Genomic DNA, 19,701 nt, shown 5'->3' on the forward strand with positions numbered 1-19,701 from the left:
TCTCGTAGGAGCAACTGCGTTTGGAAATCGCTAAGTGTTTGTCACTTTTTTCGTCGTCGATGGCAGCAATAGAACTCTCCGTGGCATCATCGAGCAGCGCGAGCTTCATTCCTCGAGGAAGAATAACCGGCACTGGCGAACAGTTAAACACCCACAGAAACGTTGTTCCGTTATGAATCGATACCACACAACGAGGTACTATTATGTCTTTCTTTGCACACGTAGCCATAAGAGGTTGAACGACGGCATCAAAGGATGTCACGGCCGCAACTGAAGAAGATACGGTGATTGACCTCATGGACCATGGTGGTACTGTGAGCTCTTCGGAAACAATCAGTGTGTCTGCTGCAGGCGTCGGCTCGTCAAAGAGGTCAGGAACAATGTCACCACTGACGGAAAGCTCACCGGTACCACAGTCGACGAAAGCACCACACTCTTGGAGGAAGTCAATGCCGAGAATAACATCGTGCGTACACCGCTGCAGAACCAAAAACTCAGTTGGGAACACCGTTCCTGCCAACAGCACGTTAACGGTACAGACTCCTACAGGTTGAAGTACGTCACCGCCGACGCCACGAAATCTGGTAGAATCCTGGCAGGGAAACATAACTTTGCGGCCAATGCGACCTTTGAACGAAACACTCATGACTGAAATCGTCGCACCGGTGTCCACTAAAGCTGTTGCACTTAGTCCATCTATTGAAACGTGTATCCTGTTCTTAAACATGGTAACTGGTGGAGGCATATGAGTCGAGTCCTTTTGTGCGACCTCACCTCCATCGGTCGCGCCGGCTAGTTTCCCTGCGGTGGCGGTGACGACAACCGCCGTCGAGGTGAAGGCGAGCGACGCGGTCGGGCAGATGGAGGTGTCAAGCTGCGATCAGAAGCGGGAGAGCTACCACGCCGGTTCTCCTGCCGCGGGGTGCTCCTGGGATAGGTGGACCAGGGATCGTTGTAAGCGTTGTCGCCACGAGGAAATGCTGACGGTGGCTCGTATCGCGATGTCACTTCACTCCGCCGACGACAGAATCGAGCGATGTGTCCGGAAGCACCACAATTATAGCACACAGGAGGTTGGCGATATACACGATACTGCTGGAAAGCATCGTCCCGACGCGGTGGCACAAGTGTATATTCATTCGAGCCCTGATAGCTGGCGGCCGGCTGACGAGGGTAACTGAAGCGGCGCTCGTACCTTGAATCTTGGTAGTGATTGCGCTGCGGCCTCGGTGCTGCGCCAGAACCGTAGTTGTGCTCCTCGACGCCCGCTGCAGCAATGGAAACATGATGTTGAGCGGGAACCGACATAGGTGCAGCTTCACAAGCCGTCGCGCGAGCGTGTCGACTAAGTTCTTCACGTACGATCTCGCGTATTGTAGACGCAAGATCAAAAGGTGCGTAGTCGTCAACACTCGCTACTGTGGTCACATTGGGCAGTCGGCCAAATTTCGGAGCGATACGCCGCATCTTCAGTGTCTCAAGTGTACGACAGTGCCGTATGACGTCGGCTACTGTAGCAATGCTGTCTTTGCCGATGAGGAATTCATAAACGTCCTCTGCGATTCCTTTTAACAGGTGGCCGACTTTGTCCTCTTCGGACATGCAAGGGTTGACGGTCTTGCACAGCTTCAATATTGCTTCAGTGTACATCGTGCATGTTTCGCCTGGTACCTGGGCTCTTTGCAGCAGCGTTTGTTCAGCTTGCTTCCTCTTTGCCACAGAGTCCCCAAAACACTCCTTTACTTCGGACACGAAGCGATCCCACGTCGTGAGGATGTCCTCATGGTTCTCATACCATGTTAGTGCCGTGTCCGTCAAGAAAAACACCACGTTAGTCAGCTGAGTTGCCGCGTCCCAACGGTAGTAATTGCTCACCCGTTTGTAGTGTGTGAGCCACTCGTCCACGTCCTCGCCAGATTTGCCTCCGAAGGTACGAGGCTCTATCAGATGCTGACGCTGCCAAGGGCCAGCTGCGACCGAAGCAGGTAGCAAAGGTGCTGCTGGAACTGGTGCTGTGACTGCAGCTGCGTAGTTCCGGGTTCCGTCTTCACCGCGAGACATGTCGACCTCCAGTGGTAACGGGGGAAGTCCAGCAATGCGGCGGCTTCGGCGTAGATCAGGCGGTTGCAGAACCGTGTTGCTTGATTCGATACCCCGCACCTCCACCACAAATCTGTTACGGTTCGATTGAGATTAACTGTGTTTATTTACAGATGAAGTCAGGCAATGATAGGTGGTGATGGCGTCCATAAGTAGAAGCAGCTGAACCTCTTCTTCCTCTTCTCTCGTGGTTTATACCCTGACCCGGCTCATACCGTAGCAATATGTAATATATCGTGACAGAAGAGTAAAATAATAATCTGGCGCCACACAATGCGAATTGCGCAACGAGTCGGACGTTGAATGCTTCCAACCAGTTACAAAGGGCTCAGGCATAATTCTTCATCGTCATTAGCCACAGCACAAAGTCAGGGGTGACACAGCTGCACATATTGCGTATTTTTGATACAATTCCGTTTTCCTGCGCCAAGCTGCTCCAAAAGCATGAAACTCGCAAAAATTGCGCCGAACTGCTCCAAAACAGCCTCGAAAGCCAGAATTTCGATGCGCACGTCAGCTTCGTTGGGAAAAAAAAGGCTGAGTTGACAACATGATTTTCCAAGTTGCGCCTATAGCATCGCCTGGGATACCAAATGAGACGTTCGCAAAACGCGTAGACGCGCCCAACTGTGTTTGTATGCACCTTTCAAATGAGGGCTCCAATGATGCCGCCAGAACCTCCTCTGGGTTGTAAATATGCCGTGCCCCGAGCGTGCTGTTGCTTCTCGGTAGGCTGTGTCTTCTGGCGCTATCAAGTGGCATGCGTAGCGGGAATGGCTCTCAGCTTCTTCGTTGTGCATAGCGTGTTCCGGTCGCAATGGTTTTCGCGTCGACGCTGCTGCGTGTGGTCACCTACGCGCGCGTTTGCTGTGGGAGTGTTTGTGCCGTTACGACACATACCGTGCACGAAAGAGGCATAACCCTTGTTGCATCGCGGCGACAACTAGCTTCCTGGATGCGGTGCGTCTCCGCGATGCTCTGGCAGTTTTTCACGCCGAAGCCGGCAGCGGACTGATGCGAAGCGCCTTTGTGTCGTTCTCCAATAAAACCGTGCAGTACGCTTAGAACGGCGCTATGCTCACAGCACCGTACGCGATAGTCAGTGCGCGATAGCTTTTTGAGATAGTCAATTCGGCTAGGTATCCTGGCGCCCGCGCCGCGATCTCGAAGGCGATCCCGCACGAGGGTACAGCAAACGGCGGTAGCGCGCCTTTGTTCTCGCCTGTTCAAAGCGTGCAGTAGGTTTGACGCTACGCCAACCGCGCGGCCGAGCTGAAGGCGCTTATTGTGATGGCCTCCTCACAAACACTGACCTACAGGAAGCTCTGGAGAAGCTTGAAAAGCTAAATAAGCAGATCTACATAAAAATCAGTTTCACCGCAAGTGAAGAAATGAATGCGATAGCATCAAATTATAATATTATATGAAGTAAGGCTGGCAGCTAACACTTGTGGTTCGGATCTGGCGTAACCACAAAACGCTGGTGTAAGAGAATACGGCTGCTCAAAGGAGAGAAGCATTGAGATCACAGCACTTAGAAGGGTATACGAGCCGTTTGTAATGCCAGCCGAGATAAAGCGCGCGCCAGCGGTCGGGACCGCGCCCTTAAAATCAAAGTCCACAGTTGCTGCACAAGCGACCCCCCCCCCCCCTCGCGTTACTTCGCGCTACTTCAAGACGGGCGGCGCGTTTCCTCTCTGCATGAGTAGCAAGCAACGGCAGGCCTGGGATGCGGTATTACTGATGCGCCCTCCGTGCAACGGGGATCGGTCGGCTCCTCTCATCTCTGCCTCGGCCGCGTTCGTCGCCCTCGCTCCCGCGCTTTTACCCAAGGGTAAAACATGATGCGCGGGGGATGTTATCGATTTGGACTTTATACAAAACAAGACTGCGATGCCGACAGCAAAAAATTTTTCAGAATGTCCATATAATTGCCATCGCAATAAGAGACAAAGCAGTAATCTGCTAGATTATATCACTGATCTTAAAAAGGCCTACTCCTATGTAATTGCAATTCATGTGCAACCCCATTCTTTTTCTTGTTATTTTCAAATTTTTATGAAGTGAACCTACTTTGCAGAACCTTTTTTTCAATTATTTCATGCGTATCTTACTCGGGCTAGATAGGTCGCATAGTATTTATATATAGGTAGTATAGTTCATACCTGGCGATACTTTCTACAAAGGCTGCTTCAGTGTTACGTCTATCCTAGGCCAATTTAAATATGTACTTGTACCCCCAAGTTGCTACAAATCTGTTTTTCAAGCTCCTGAGATGACATCAAAAATTTCGCTGACTGCTCCAAATCAGGTTTCTTCTGCTCCACAATCGAAATTGTGCTGCTCTAAAAAGTGCTCCAAATCAATTTCAGCCGTCTCTTCCCTGCAAAGTGCAAATAATGCCTTACAGATGTGTAGCGGGTACCACGATTCTCCGAGGAATGACGAAAAATGGCATAGTGGGTGCTTCGCTACTTCAGAAAAATTACGGTGATCTATGGCGTAGTGGGTGCCTTGCATATCTACTTGTATGAGTTGCCCCAAGAGGGTCTACAACGGGCTCTAGAAAGGCCGCTCTTCCAGCTTTCGCTATGACTGTGCTGCCTGTTCCGCGCAGGCCTGGCATCTTTTTTAAATCAGAAGAGCGGTCTCGCACATCAGAGAGTACACTCAATGACTCGCTGCTTTTAAGATCGTGATCACTTCTTTGACACAAAGCAATGAGCCCGATAAAAAAAACGTAATTGACTTCTGAGAAAATAAATACTATGAATTTAAAGGGTATACTGGTTTGTGCTAGTTGGTAGGAATTCGTGGTAAAGGTACTTCAGAAGAATGTGGGAAGAACGTGTTTTGCCCCTGCCCTACTTTCATTAGATGAGGGCAAATAACTACATCACAAGTCCAACGTTTTTTTTATGATTACCTAATTTCATATTTTTGTATACAAAAAAAAACGTTATGAACCGTTACGGAACATTTTTTTTTCGTTCCGGAACAGAAACGGAACGGAACTTTTTACGGTGGAAGGAAACTAAAACCGAAACGAAAAACATTTCGTTCCGACAACCTGACGACAACTATGGAAATCGGTAAAACTGGACGTTGTTATTAAGTCCTTTACGTCCGTGGCAATTCACAATGCAGCAGTAGCGTCGATTGCGGCGTTTCTTCGTAGCGTGCGGAGCGGTGTCGTCTGCTATTGTTCTCGCCGTCGTTCTGGCAACTGATCCAGCAAGCACTTCATGACGGTTCGACGGCGCGTCCGACCAGCGGAGAGAAATTCACAGCTCTCTTTCTGGGTGTTAAATGCGCAAAGACAAGCAATATTAAGCTGAATCGTTGTTTCGCACTCGCTAGGAACTGGTCGCACAGCAAAGTGTGCGAGAGAGTCGGTCTTTGTACTACCCAATACTGCCCAATACTTTGCACCCAATACCCAATAGTACCCAATACTTTGTACTACCCAATACAGGTGGCGCAACGAGTCTTGCGATGCTCCAGAGTCTGACATCTATATCTTTTCAATAGCATTGCACGCTAGAAAAGGAGCCTCTGTAGCAATGCGTCAATTGTGTCCAGCAATCATCGGCAATGGAAGATGGCTCGAGCCACAGGCAAAGTACAGAACACTGTGATGCTCGGCTGGTTGGACACCGCAGCTGCTGCTCTTTCGATTCAGCAGTTTGCCTCAAAAAAGCAGCGACGACGGCATGACCACATCAGCCGCCGTCGTGTCACTCTTTACATACCAGTTAACGCAGCCACAAAATATCTGTAAAGAACTTTTTGTTGGGCTAGTTGGTACATGCTTACTAAAAAACCAAAAAGACGCGTACCATCAAGGAAAAAAGTAAGGACAGGACATCTATGTTCCACGTTCGTGTGTCACGATAATCAGTTTTATATTCAAAGAAAAGGAATCTGTATAGGTTCATGCGTGGCACCTGCGTTATGTAACATATTTTTAGCGGATTTTGACAGAGAAGTGGCTCAGGTTATTGACGAAGCTGAAGTGAAGATTTTTAGGTATGTTGATGACTTTTTAATCATTTTTAAAGCTAACCCTTCTTTGACAACCACTAACTCAGTGGATGAGGTTTTAGCTGTTTTTAGACAACACGCCAAGGGTCTTTTATTCACGCATGAGCTTCCTGTTGGTGGTGTGCTGCAATTTTTAGACCTGAGTCTCACTTTCTCGGAGACGCACATATGTTGGGCATATTGCCCACGTTCACGCAAGGCACTTCTTCCTTATGATGCCTCGCATTCGAAACTTGTCAAGAGGGCCGTTGCTTCCATGTGCCTGGAAGGAGCGCTGGTGAAATCTTGTCCTCATCTAATGCAGGAAAGTTTCAATAATCAGGTCACGAGGCTGTATTCAGCCGGCTACCCTGGTTCTGTCGTTGTTGCAGTCTCGGAAACCCTCCTTCAGAAACTGAAGGGATCGAGAAGAAATAGGCAGCCTATGGAAAAAAGGCCCATGGTTATGCCATATGTGCACAAGGTTGCTCACAACCTTAAGAATGTGGCCAACAGGTACAAGGTACCCTTGGTGTTCTCGGCGCCCCGCAAGTTGGCTAGCCTGTGCCCACGCATTTCTTCTGCACCGAGGCCCTCCCCGTGTGGGAAGAGGCACGCAAGGCCTTTTGTCGCCTGCTCGGTTGGCGTGGTGTACGAGATCCCGCTTAGTTGCGGTAGGGTATATATCGGCCAAACAGGCCGGTGCATAAACGACAGGATAAGGGAGCACGAACTTTCGGTGAAAAATAAACTTTCAGCACATTTGCCTGTGCATTGTGGTTCCTGCAAGTGTGAGCCTGGGTTTGCCAGTGTTTCCGTTCTTGGAAAGAGTAGCGATGTCTTAGCGCGTGAAATTATGGAAGCATACTATATTAGAAAGAAGAAAGAATGCTGTGTTAGTGATACATCTGTTGCTCTGCGTGGGGGTGAATTTAGTTTCATCGATTCATTTTTCGATTAGTTAATCTTGTTATCGCGGGTTTTTGACGAGCTTGTGAGGCTATGTGCGCGCGCAGGGTCGCTGTGGTTATATATGATGCTGATGTTCTGGGAATAAAGTTAGTTGCGAGTGACGCCCTTTCTGTCCTGTCCTTACTTTTTTCCTTGATGGTACGCGTCTTTTTGGTTTTTCAGTATCTGTAAAGAATTGTGTCAGCAAAAACAACTTCTCACGCCTGTGCTTGTGGAGAACAGAAGCACGTGAGAGTTCGAAAAATACGGACAGTGGCGTAATCAGCCTAGCTTTTACTCACTCGAAAGATGTAAATGAATGCACCCCTTTGGGATGCATGTCTACCAGCATTCCTTCAACCATAATCCATTGCATGCCCTACTTCACAGAACATTTGCAATCACTGTTACAACACAGCAGAACACTCAGAAATGACCGCAGACAAACACATACATCTACACCAATGATTAGCTGCTGTGCATTTAATTGGTACCACCGAACACTAGCGCTATGTCTTGTGTTCTTCATTCTTGTGTATGTCTTGTGTATGTCTTCATTCGTCCCCGTCTATGTGAGTTGTAACCTTTCACCAAACAGCCCCACATACTGCAGTAGTTTTGTAATGATGACAGACTGAGAAACAGTAGCCTTAAGAGGTCAAATATCTGGTCCTGAAAGATGCACTGCACAAATCTATAGAGCAACAGGTGCACGCACATCAGACACCTTTGTAGAACTACGGTACTGCTTTGATCAGTGCCCTGGCATTATCAAGACTTGCTCAAGAAGTTCTACATTCTACCCGTATCTTGGGCAAATTATATCTGACCAAGAAAAGGGAGACAATGTTTCCCAGAAGAACGTCATGGAAGCTCTAGGCGAGACATGTCTCAGACGGCTGAGAATACAGTGTGATAAAAATTCTTTAGCGCAATAAAAACACGGCACACAGGGAAGGTACACAAGGGACACGCGCCACTTGCAACTGCTCATTCCACAACGTCGGTATGAAACCTATATATACTTTTGGCACATGCGCAGACGCGTTCAATGAAAAAGAAAACAAGAAATGAAGATGACATATTTTCTATCTCCTATACGTGTCCAGGAAGCTATATTCATTCGAGTGCAGAGTGACGGAAGGTTCGCTAACGCACCCGCCCCCCTCTTCTTAATGAGAAATCCCTCCAGTAACAAGCGGGCTTGTTCATTGTGGCTTTTGCCAAGAATCTTTGCTTCGTGAAACAATGCCTCACAACAATGTCTCACTAGCAAAATTTGACAACCCTCTGTGTACAATTTTAAATGATGGACGAGTCTCCCATCTGTTCAGATACGTAAATGACTTTCTAAGTCTTAAATATTGGACCAAGTGACTGCCTCACTAGTGTCATCCGTGACATCTTGCACGTGTTTCAGTCTTGCTCCACTAATCTGTTTCGCTCATGAAGAACCACTTGATAATTCCATTAGGATTTTCATTAATCTTTTAAATGCGAAGCATTTCTTAGCGAACTGCTGCGACTTTGAGCGTATCTATCTATCTATCTATCTATCTATCTATCTATCTATCTATCTATCTATCTATCTATCTATCTATCTATCTATCTATCTATCTATCTATCTATCTATCTATCTAGCCGCCTACGACTCTGTGCTCTCCTGGCCGTTTCGTTAATCGGATGTATACCAAAATTGGTGTGTCATAACATGGCCTTATTACGAACATAAATGACAGGTCATATAATGAAAATCATGACACGCATGTCATGAACAGCATGATTTACATTCCACGGCCTTTGGGCTCTTGCGGCCGTACCGTTAATTTCATATATGCCAAAATTGGTACGGCGTGACAAGAGTTCATGAGGAACATAATGACAGGTCCTAACATGCAAATCATGACGCGCATGTCATGTGCAGCATGGTTTACATGACATGGTCTCGGGGCGCTCGCGGCCGTTTAAATGAAGGGATACATACGAAAACTGGTATGACGAGACATTTCTGTATGACGAACATAACTGACACGTGGTAACATGAAAATCATGATACGCATGTCATGTATGACATGATTTGCATGCCACGCTCATGGCGAACTCGCGGCCGTTTCGCTAGATTGATATACACCAAAATTGGTGTTACGCGACACGACAGTATGACGACCGTAAGTGAGACGTGGTAGCATGAAAATCATGACATGCAAGTCATGTACGACCTGGTTTACATGCCACGCTCATGATGAGCTAGCGGCAGTTTCAGTAGATTGATATACACCAAAATTGGTATTGCGCAAAGCGACTGTATGACGAAGGTAAATGAGACGTGGTATCATGAAAATCATGACATGCACGACATGATTTACATGTCATGCTCATGACGTACTCGTGGCCGTTTCACTAGGTTGATATGCACCAAAATTGGTATTGCGCGATGTGACTGTATGAAGAACATGAATAGCAGGTGGTAACATGAAAACTATGATATGCATGCCATGTATGTCATGATTTACATGCCACGCTCATGGTGCATTCGCGGCCGCTTCGCTAGCTTGATGTCTTTTTTCTTGGCTCAGTTTCTTCTGCTTCCTTTTGGTGCTGCTGGCATTTTCTCACGAAGAACCACAAGAGTTCACGTTGCAGAAGTGCTGCTGGCATTTCCTCACGAAGAACCACAAGAGTTCACGTTGCAGAAGTGCTGCTGGCATTTCCTCACGGAGAACCACAAGAGTTCACGTTGCAGAAGTGCTGCTGGCATTTCCTCGCGAAGAACCACAAGAGTTCATGTTGCAGAAGTGCTGCTGGCATTTCCTCACGAAGAACCACAAGAATTCAAGTGGCAGAAGTGCTGTTGGCATTTCCTCACTAAGAACCACAAGAGTTCACGTTGCAGAAGTGCTGCTGGCATTTCCTCACGAAGAATCACAAGACCTCACGTTGCATAAGTGCTGCAGGCATTTCCTCACGAAGAACCACAACAGTTCACGTGGCAGAAGTGCTGCTGGCATTTTCTCATGAAGAACCACAAGAGTTCACGTTGCAGAAGTGCTGCTGGCATTTCCTCACGAACAACCACAAGAGTTCACGTTGCAGAAGTCCTGCTGGCATTTCCTCACGAAGAATCACAAGAGTTCACGTGGCAGAAGTGCTGCTGGCATTTCCTCACGAAGAACCACAAGAGTTCACGTTGCAGAAGTGCTGCTGGCATTTCCTCGCGAAGAACCACAAGAGTTCATGTTGCAGAAGTGCTGCTGGCATTTCCTCACGAAGAACCACAAGAATTCAAGTGGCAGAAGTGCTGCTGGCATTTCCTCACGAAGAACCACAAGAGTTCACGTTGCAGAAGAGCTGCTGGCATTTCCTCACGAAGAATCACAAGACTTCACGTTGCATAAGTGCTGCAGGCATTTCCTCACGAAGAACCACAACAGTTCACGTGGCAGAAGTGCTGCTGGCATTTTCTCATGAAGAACCACAAGAGTTCACGTTGCAGAAGTGCTGCTGGCATTTCCTCAAGAACAACCACAAGAGTTCACGTTGCAGAAGTCCTGCTGGCATTTCCTCACGAAGAATCAGAAGAGTTCACGTGGCAGAAGTGCTGCTGGCATTTCCTCACAAAGAACCACAAGAGTTCACGTTGCAGAAGTGCTGCTGGCATTTCCTCGCGAAGAACCACAAGAGTTCACGTTGCAGAAGTGCTGCTGGCATTTCCTCGCGAAGAACCACAAGAATTCAAGTGGCAGAAGTGCTGCTGGCATTTCCTCACGAAGAACCACAAGAATTCAAGTGGCAGAAGTGCTGCTGGCATTTCCTCACGAAGAACCACAAGAGTTCACGTTGCAGAAGTGCTGCTGGCATTTCCTCACGAAGAATCACAAGACTTCACGTTGCATAAGTGCTGCAGGCATTTCCTCACGAAGAACCACAACAGTTCACGTGGCAGAAGTGCTGCTGGCATTTTCTCATGAAGAACCACAAGAGTTCACGTTGCAGAAGTGCTGCTGGCATTTCCTCAAGAACAACCACAAGAGTTCACGTTGCAGAAGTCCTGCTGGCATTTCCTCACGAAGAATCACAAGAGCTCACGTGGCGGAAGTGCTGCTGGCATTTCCTCACGAAGAACCACAAGAGTTCACGTTGCAGAAGTGCTGCTGGCATTTCCTCACGAAGAACCACAAGAGTTCACGTGGCAGAAGTGCAAGCAACGCATAAACACAGTCGCCATGTGACTTCACCCGAAAGAAACATGCTCTAGTAATCGTAAACTGGCTAGTAGCACAGCGCGGGAAGACACAAGGACAAAGAAGTACGAGACGAACACAATCGCTAAGTTTCAACAACGAAAATTTTATTTTCAGGATCGGTCATATACAGAACCCATGAAATCACGCAACAGGAGTCAGATATTTTCGTTTACAACTGATAGCACATGGAAAAGGGCGTTCAGTCTTATCCGTCATACAGCAGCTTATACATGGCAACCAACCTTAACTACTGGACATGCGTAAATATTCATTTCTTCGGTGGATAATAGAGCGTTTTAGTTTAGCGCACGCGAACCTGTACGTACACAACGCTGTGTACGTTAGAGTTGAGGCTGTCTCCTCCATTTTTAGTGTACCGTACGCAACAACCGAAACGTGGACTGTGTCTAGGCGTCAGCACCTTCGTCTCGGCGTGTTTTTCTGCGCCATCTAGTGGCTAAGAAATAAACTACAATAGCCGATCATAGTTGACACAAGTCAAGGCACGAGACAAGACACGATTTTACGATGGCGCAAATTTTGTTGAGGTGATCTGTGGTGAACGGTGACGGTTGGTACGACTTCGAGGCGAGCAGCAGCGAGGGAGGAAAAATGCCTTCCAGCATCTTTTCGAATCGGCGCTTTTTGGCCACTCTTTCATGGGAAGAGATAGACGATTTGATGCTCACAAACCGAGAGCGGTGGCTTTTGAAGGGCGACTGCAGTCTCGACGACATCGAATATCTCCTGCATCTTTGCAGCAATCACTGTCCACTGCACTGGGTCCGCGAACGGATTTAAGCTACTGACATAGGCAAGGAGCTCCAAATCGAGGGCAATTCCAAAATGGACGAGGGATTTATTCGCTGACATGACCGCCGTGCCGCTTGTGCTGCTGTCGGACGCAGCCATTTTGCTTGTCTCGACCGGTCAAGATCTCGCGAGAGAAGCGCCCGTAAGGTGCGCAACGGCCGTAGCGGGCGCAACGTAAGCGCCGAGATCTAGCGTGCGCATCTCTTGCGCGCGCAAACGCACGCATCTCTCTTAGGTTCAGCGCATGCGCAGTCTTGCTCTCTCTCACCCGTTGCGTGCGCAAGGCCGTTGCGCGCGCGCGCTTAACTAAAACTCTCTAATTACAGTGACACCTTGCTGATACAGTGGTCGCCGGCAGAAAGGATGTGATCTGTCTCTATTATCAGGCTTACAGGCTCCGATTTACTTCTTGAAAGAATGGCAATATTCTCTAGTACCGGGTGGCATGCACACCTTTTGCAGTGAAGTGCTAAAAAACCCTCACCTGACACACCTTTCACTTTGTTTCGGTGTTCCCTCAACCGGTCGTTAATGCATCTTCCGGTCTGGCCTATGCAACAAATGCCGCACGAGAGGGGAATGCGATAAACAACGCCAACAGCGCATGGGACAAACTGATCATTGTGTTTATCACATACCGACCTGGTAGTCATTACCGGATTAGTAGCTCTACATAGGGTGCTCAACTTGTTCGGAGCTGAAAAGATCACGTTTGTTTTCTCGGCCTCCTATTTTCTTCAAACTGTGAGATAACTGATGTATGTAAGGTATTACAGCAGTTCTCTTGGGTTCACGCCCGTTACCTTCCTCGTTTGTCGGGGGGCATCTGTTCGAGCGTTCCTGCTTTAGCACCTTTAGCATCTACGTTATCGTCATTTCTTGTTCTTTTTTCACTGAACGCATCTGCGCATGTGCCAAAGATACATATGCTTCATGACGACGTTGTGGAATAAGCAGTTAAAAGTAGCGCGTGTCCTTTGAGTACGTCCCTCGTGTGCCGTGTTTTTATTGCGCTAACTAATTTTTCTCAGTATGCACCAACTAGGCCCCCAAAAAGCCCTATACAGTGTCATAAGCTTCGTGTATCTAGCTACAATATGACTGTCACATTTCTGAAACCTTTGGCACTACAGTGTATGCAGGTTCGATAATGTTAAACTGCTGCAACAAAAATGCATAAATACACACTATGGCTTCCATGCCAGTTTATTTCAATGTTGTCTGCAAATCCTCTAGATTTGTTGCTCATTCATTCTCATCTGTGCTGTCAGTGTCGGGCGCATTTGTGCACTTTGATGGGACCACTTGCTACGCCCGCAAGTGCCGGCACGGTTCATTAGGGCCATCCGATGACTTGGCCTTTGGCTGAGATGTTCAAATGCTGATTGTCCATCAGCAGCTCAGGTTCAATTTTCCCACAGATCATCAGACTTCGGTTCGGTGGTTTCAGCAGCTGCAGCTGGCTCACCGGTATCCCTAGTCGGGTCACTCTCTGTTGTGCCACCTGCCAATAGTGGTGGTAGTTGATGGGTACCATCATCAGAAGTAGAGCCTTCCGAGACATCTGAACGTGCACTGTGGCGTCGCTGGTTCTGCCTCGAGCCTCGGCGATGAGAAACATCTTGGCCATCGAGTGCACTTTTACCAGCGCTGCTACCCCGGTGCCTCGTTTTTCCACGAAAACACTCGTCACCACCAAAATCTGTGTCACCAGGGCTGCCCCGGCCACCTGCGGTGCTTTGGAGGAAGGATTGCCTGCCACCTTCACCACGGCCTCGAGAGCACCCTGCAATGTGATAGCAAACCATGGTAATCCTCTCGTCAGCAAAAGAGTGTGGAGGCACCATTTGACAACACCCATCCTCGATTTCAACACATCCATGGGGATGGGATGGTAACTGGCACATTCATCGAATGCCGACAGCAATGGATGGAGGGGGGAAGCAGTGAAGGATGCTGGAGATGAGTGACATGATGTTGACGCATGCCCCCATTTCGAGTGCAGGCTGGCAATGGTGTATGATGTGCAAATATTTAGCAAGTATAACTAGTAAGCGAAGCAGCACCAACACCACATTTTGTTCCAAGAGCTTGTCATTCCAAGAGCTGGGATCGTGTGCAGCTTCAGTCCGATAGCTGACGCTTGGTGCACAAACACAAAACTGGAAACTCATTCACTTCTCGTATGCACAAGCCAACACCACATCGACAAGCAATCCTTTACAGCATATGAGACCAAACGTGCCGCATTCGTTGCCATTCCAATTTTCTGCTCATGATTGTATAAATGAAACAACAAAAGACCAACGAAATATAACAAGAATTAGACATACGTGGTGCTAACTCTTTTAATGCTGTCAGTGAACATGCTTATTTACATTGTAATGGAGAAAAGGGTTCAAATGTAAGATATGTCAAAATCTTGACGTGTCGATGTGATAGGCCAGAACAATGGCATTCACCCACACCAACGTTAAAATCCTGTCGCGTACGTCGTCAAACCCTTTCCTCCAGACACATGCGGCACATACTCGTTTACCACGTGCCGCGGTGTACGTGTATGCGCCAAAGGTGACTGACCGCTTATATCTACCCAGGAACGGCGCGAACAGACATTGGTAATTTACATGCGACAGCGTTAAGAAAAACCGACATCGGCAGCGTTGACCCGACGAATCAAAATAGTAAAAATTAGGATCCCGGCAAGAATTGAACCCAAGCATTCTGCGCGGCAATCATGTATTCTACCGCAAAGCCACGCCAGGTCTAGAAACTGGTTTGGAAAAACAGCCTATGCAGGCGTAATGTCGGTGCGACATCAATTGTGATTGGGGTGCTGGCTATCTACGTTTACAAGAAAGCAATAAACACTACATATGTATTCCTACGATACAGGCCTCATATCAGATTAACTTCTGTGGTTCGAGTGTTGGCTCCGCTTTTATAGCAGTCTAATAAACATTACATTTGTATTCCTATGGTTCAGCAAGCTATATTGATACATTGCTCGACCCCGGAGAAATACATTGACGAAAGTTACGTATGATATTCACATGATTGCACCATAAAGTGCACTTACTTTCGATAATACTGTAGTATGTACTCTAAGGTGAGCGCTGACGTCACGTCGCACCATAAGTTACCCTTTAAACGCCAGTGTTGTCGACGTTCCTGGTGAGTCCACGATGTGCACACAGCTACTACACTAACAAAAACACGTCGATCCACCTCATAACGTTTGTCTCAAAGCCAGAAAATACAGCACAGAGATTACTCGCTGAATGCTTCGCATGAAACCGACTCCGACAACGCGTGGGATCTGCCGACTTTTTTCTTTGGCGATCACTACGCCTTGCCAAATTTCTCAATCATTATTGCGCTTGCTGCATTTATGACATCTGTACCATCTAGCTGTGCAGAACATATAGTGTTTTCAGTGCGCCGTGAAGTTGCTAGGCGCTCCGAGAAGCTGGAACGTGTATTTGTTCTACCGTCATCTGTCATTTAGACAACGTGCAGGTTAGGTAACATAGTATACACTTTACTGCATGTTAGTGGGATGTGGTCAACCACACAGCTAGTGCATTCCATGCATCGTCACATGTGAGGGTCTTCACCTAACTTATATTTCAAGCTCCTCCCCACTTAACCAAGTGTGTTCACTGACAGCATAAGAGTTGGTAGCTTGCGCCACACGTCTACATTTTTGTTGTTACTGTTTGTTTTTGCATTCGTGTAGCGCTAATTACAATACAATCGTGAACATCCACCAACCACCCGCATTGAGTGCTCTACCAATTTTGTGGCGTACGCTTTTGATACACGTCACAAACGTAATAGAACGCTTTGTTTGGAAAGTTGGTTCACAGTATTCAAGTAAAAGTAGAGCGCAAGAAAGGCAGGACAAGAGAGAGGATAGGACGGGCACTCACTACTCGGTCGTGTATTACGAAAAATTGAGGAAAATATACACTCGGTATGTCAGAAGCACGCCTGCTCACGCATCAAAAGGCGCATCCATTAAAACATCTGCAATAGATTACGGCAAAGCAGCTCACTTTGGCTGACACAATATGCGCCCTTCTCTTGCTGCGATAGCAATTATAAGGACACTCTCGGCGGGTTTTTGCCGTCGCTGTCATGTCCCGGATATGTATGTATATATATATATCTATATATATGTAGGCAAGTGTAGACACAAAGAAAAATAAATCAGGAGAAAAAGATCTTCGAACCAGCGACCCCTCGCTCCGCGTTAGACGATTCTGCACGCGCCACACGTCCTCCAGCATACTAACGGCAAGCTACTTATATTGTAACGTTCGCATATAACACGGCTCACCAAGAAACAACACGAATGACACCGTTCCGCCTTCTCCATGGTCGTGAAGTGACAACTATGCTAGATGCTATGCAGCCACATGAGTGGAAAGGAGCTGAAACGGATGCCGATTACATCACCCAGCTTGCTGAAGAAGCCCGACAACTTGCGCGCATACGCATTCGTCGCCAGCAGGACTACGATTCAAGGCGATATAATCTTCGTCACCGACCAGTCTCATACACGCCGGGAGAGAAAATTTGGGTCTGGACTCCAGTTCGACGTCGTGGCCTATCCGAAAAGCTGTTAAGACGGTACTTCGGGCCGTATAAAGTTCTCCGACGTCTCACTGACGTCAACTATGAGGTTGTTCTTGATAGTGCTCATGGCTCAAGGCGTCAAAGGCATGCACCAGAAGTCGTACACGTGGTTCGGATGAAGCCCTATTTGTCCGAATGAAATCCTACGCTGCCAGTGAGTACAAAACCCTGTGGTATGAAGCCTCGGGACGATGCTTTCTTGGAAGGGAGGCTGATGTCACGACTAAAAGCCGGCAGATTGACAGAGGACAACGAAGTGAGGAGCACGAGCAGCAACCACTGTCTCTCTCTGAGGAAGACGACGTGGAAGCGTCTGCTCTTTTGATCTGTCAATACAGACGTTGTTTTCCTTGTCGCACCGTGGTCCTGTGTCTTGTTCTTTGCGCGTTGCGACAATATACACCATTTACCGCTGCTAGCACGCAGAGCTCAGAGGTACTTCAGCGTGTTGACTCCCCCGCGAGATCGCGCGCTTTAGACGCGGCGGCGGTAGCTACTATGCTAGATACATCGGATGTTGTGGAAACGAGACGTGGTGTAAGGACACGAGAGACACGCACAGCGCTGGAGTTACGTGCCTCCTGATTATATGTATACTTATTATAATTATTTTTATTAGGCTAGGACACCAATAGCGAGCCCACTTGATACAAAGTGTAATTGGCCACAAATGTCATCATCATCGAATGTCGTTGCCCCGCTCGTGTTTCGCAACAGTTAGGATGCGTGCGCCCAGCCCTTCTAGTTACTTTGCGCGCGTCTGATCTCGACTTGGTCGTCCGCAACACTCCGCCCTCCACGCGTCACTTCTAGCACGGAGCCTGGCGTCAACGCCACCGAAGATGGCATGTTTGCTCGAACACAGAACTTCAAGACACGCAACGCGCGCAAAGCATTCCAAAAGACCGAGGAGACGAAAGAGGCGGCGGCGCGCCACCCTGGCTCCGTCGGTGAGCGAGGCGTGTCATCGCGCCACAACGGCGCCGAACGGCAAACGCGCGATATGTATGGCGTATACGACGGCGCCTTCATCACGGAAGCGAATCGAAACGCGCTTCAGGATAGTCGAGTGGCTCCTGCCGTAACGCGAACTCCCTTTTTCTACTTATACCTTTCGAAAGTAGTCAAATGGACACCCGAAGAGAGTCACGGTGCCGTGACCCTCCTTTGACTCTTATTTCTCTTAAGAGTGAAGTGCAACGGCTGCGGCCGTCAGGGTATCCAAACACTGTCATGGCTGCTATTGTGGAGTCTTTGCTCCAGATGGTAAACGGAAGAGCCGGGGAAAAGCAACCCACATAAGCCACACAACGACCAAGGTGATACCGTACATGCTTAAAGTGGCGCATAAACTAAAGTGCCGAATACGTACAATGTGCTGATCGTCTTTTCAGCACCGTGCAAGCTGTCGAAGCTATGTGCGCACATCTCCAGTGAGGTGTCTTGTGTAATCATGCAGTCTAGGTGCTATGGCGATTGTGCGGTGGGGGCTGTGTACGGGGTCCATTATGAAAGTAATGCGCATGATTTTATTGTGAGGCGACTATCCATGGCAGCGCTGTAAAACCCGTCGGGCAATGTCCTTCGAACGCAGCTGGTCGCCAGCTTACTCCGAGCAGTGTGAGCGGAAAGAAATGCCTCCGCGTGAAACATAGGATAGTGACCGAGGATCTCCAAATGCGCAAGGTCTGCGCGAAGCTTGTGCCGGAAGTGTTGACCGAAGATCAAAAAGAACTTGACGAGTTTCGCGCTGTCAAGGATTGCTGGATTTTATTCAAAATGAGCCGGACATTCTTTGTTGTAACCAGAGACGAATCCTGAATGTTCGAGTACGACCCAGAATCGAAAAAGTAGAGCAGAGAGTGGCGCATAAATCATTCCCCAGCCGCAAGAAAGCGCGAATGATCAAGTCGCGCGTCCAAACGATGCTCATTGTCTTCTTTGACGCCCGAGGAATTGTCCATTTTGGGTTTGTACCGCAGGGACAAACTGTCAACTCAGTCTTTTACCTGGAGGCGCTCACGAGATTGAAACGCCAGGTCGCGCGCAGAAGGGCTGGTATCAAACACAAGGTCAAGCTCCACCATGACAAACCCTTCAGTCACACGTCCTTCATCGTTACCAACTTCCTGGCCCGGAACCCGGTGGTCCCCCACGCTCTTACAGTGCCGTCTTGGCTCCATGCGACCTTTTTTTTCCTCGAGTGAAGAGAGAGCTGAAAGGAAAGCATTGGGAGACCATGGAACGCATCTAAAAGCATGTTACAACGTTCCTAAGAGGCATTACCGTCGAAAACTTTCAGGGTGCCTTCCAGGCGTGGCAGGCACGACTCCGCAAGTGTACTGATGCAGGGGGAGATATTTTGAAGAATTTTAACCATTTGTGCAGGTCCGATCAATAAATCTATTTTTCCCAGAAAATGCGCCTTGCTTTTATAATGGACCCTGTATGAGTTGCTACTGAGCTGCGGTAAATCATATATTGGCTAAGCGGAAAGGTGCGTCAACCAACGGGCCTGTGAGCATGAGTCGACGCTCACTAATGATCAGAGCGTGCATCTTCCGACGCAGTGCGCGGTGTGTGGCTGTATGCCTTTGTTTTCTGAACTGCGGGTACCGCGGCGCAGTACGGAAACTGTTGCATTCGAGCTTTTGGATGCGCTTCCGATGAAATAGTGCGCAGATTGTGTCAGCCAGACGTCAGAGCTGCTTTGCCGTAATCGGTTGCAGGCCTTCGCCTTTCGATGAATGTGCAGGCGTGCTTGGGACATACCGAGTGCATATTTCGCTCAATATTCCGTAATGAAACAGCTAGTCTTCATGTCTCCCTTATCCTGTCTTTTTTGCACTCTTTTTATTTGGACACAACGAACGTGCGTGTCCGAAGGTGCATGCTGTGAAAGCAGCGACTCGCAAACCATGCAAGGAGC

At 48.2% G+C, this 19,701-nt stretch overlaps 2 protein-coding genes across 2 annotated transcripts in view; both read right to left on the reverse strand.

The window, feature by feature from the left end:
* Positions 1-19,701, reverse strand: part of LOC119375614 (histone H2A) — a 372,224-nt gene that overhangs the window by 80,396 nt on the left and 272,127 nt on the right. The gene's annotated exons all lie outside the window — the stretch shown is intronic.
* Positions 13,292-19,701, reverse strand: part of LOC119375608 (coiled-coil domain-containing protein 9B) — a 239,555-nt gene continuing 233,145 nt past the window's right edge. The window contains exon 7 of the mRNA XM_049411272.1: positions 13,292-13,917. Within this exon, the coding sequence (XP_049267229.1) occupies positions 13,538-13,917 (380 nt within the window). The 3' untranslated portion in view covers positions 13,292-13,537. The remainder of the gene's footprint in view (positions 13,918-19,701) is intronic.

Source organism: Rhipicephalus sanguineus, chromosome 11 (genome assembly GCF_013339695.2).
Source record: "Rhipicephalus sanguineus isolate Rsan-2018 chromosome 11, BIME_Rsan_1.4, whole genome shotgun sequence".
NCBI lineage: Eukaryota > Metazoa > Arthropoda > Arachnida > Ixodida > Ixodidae > Rhipicephalus > Rhipicephalus sanguineus.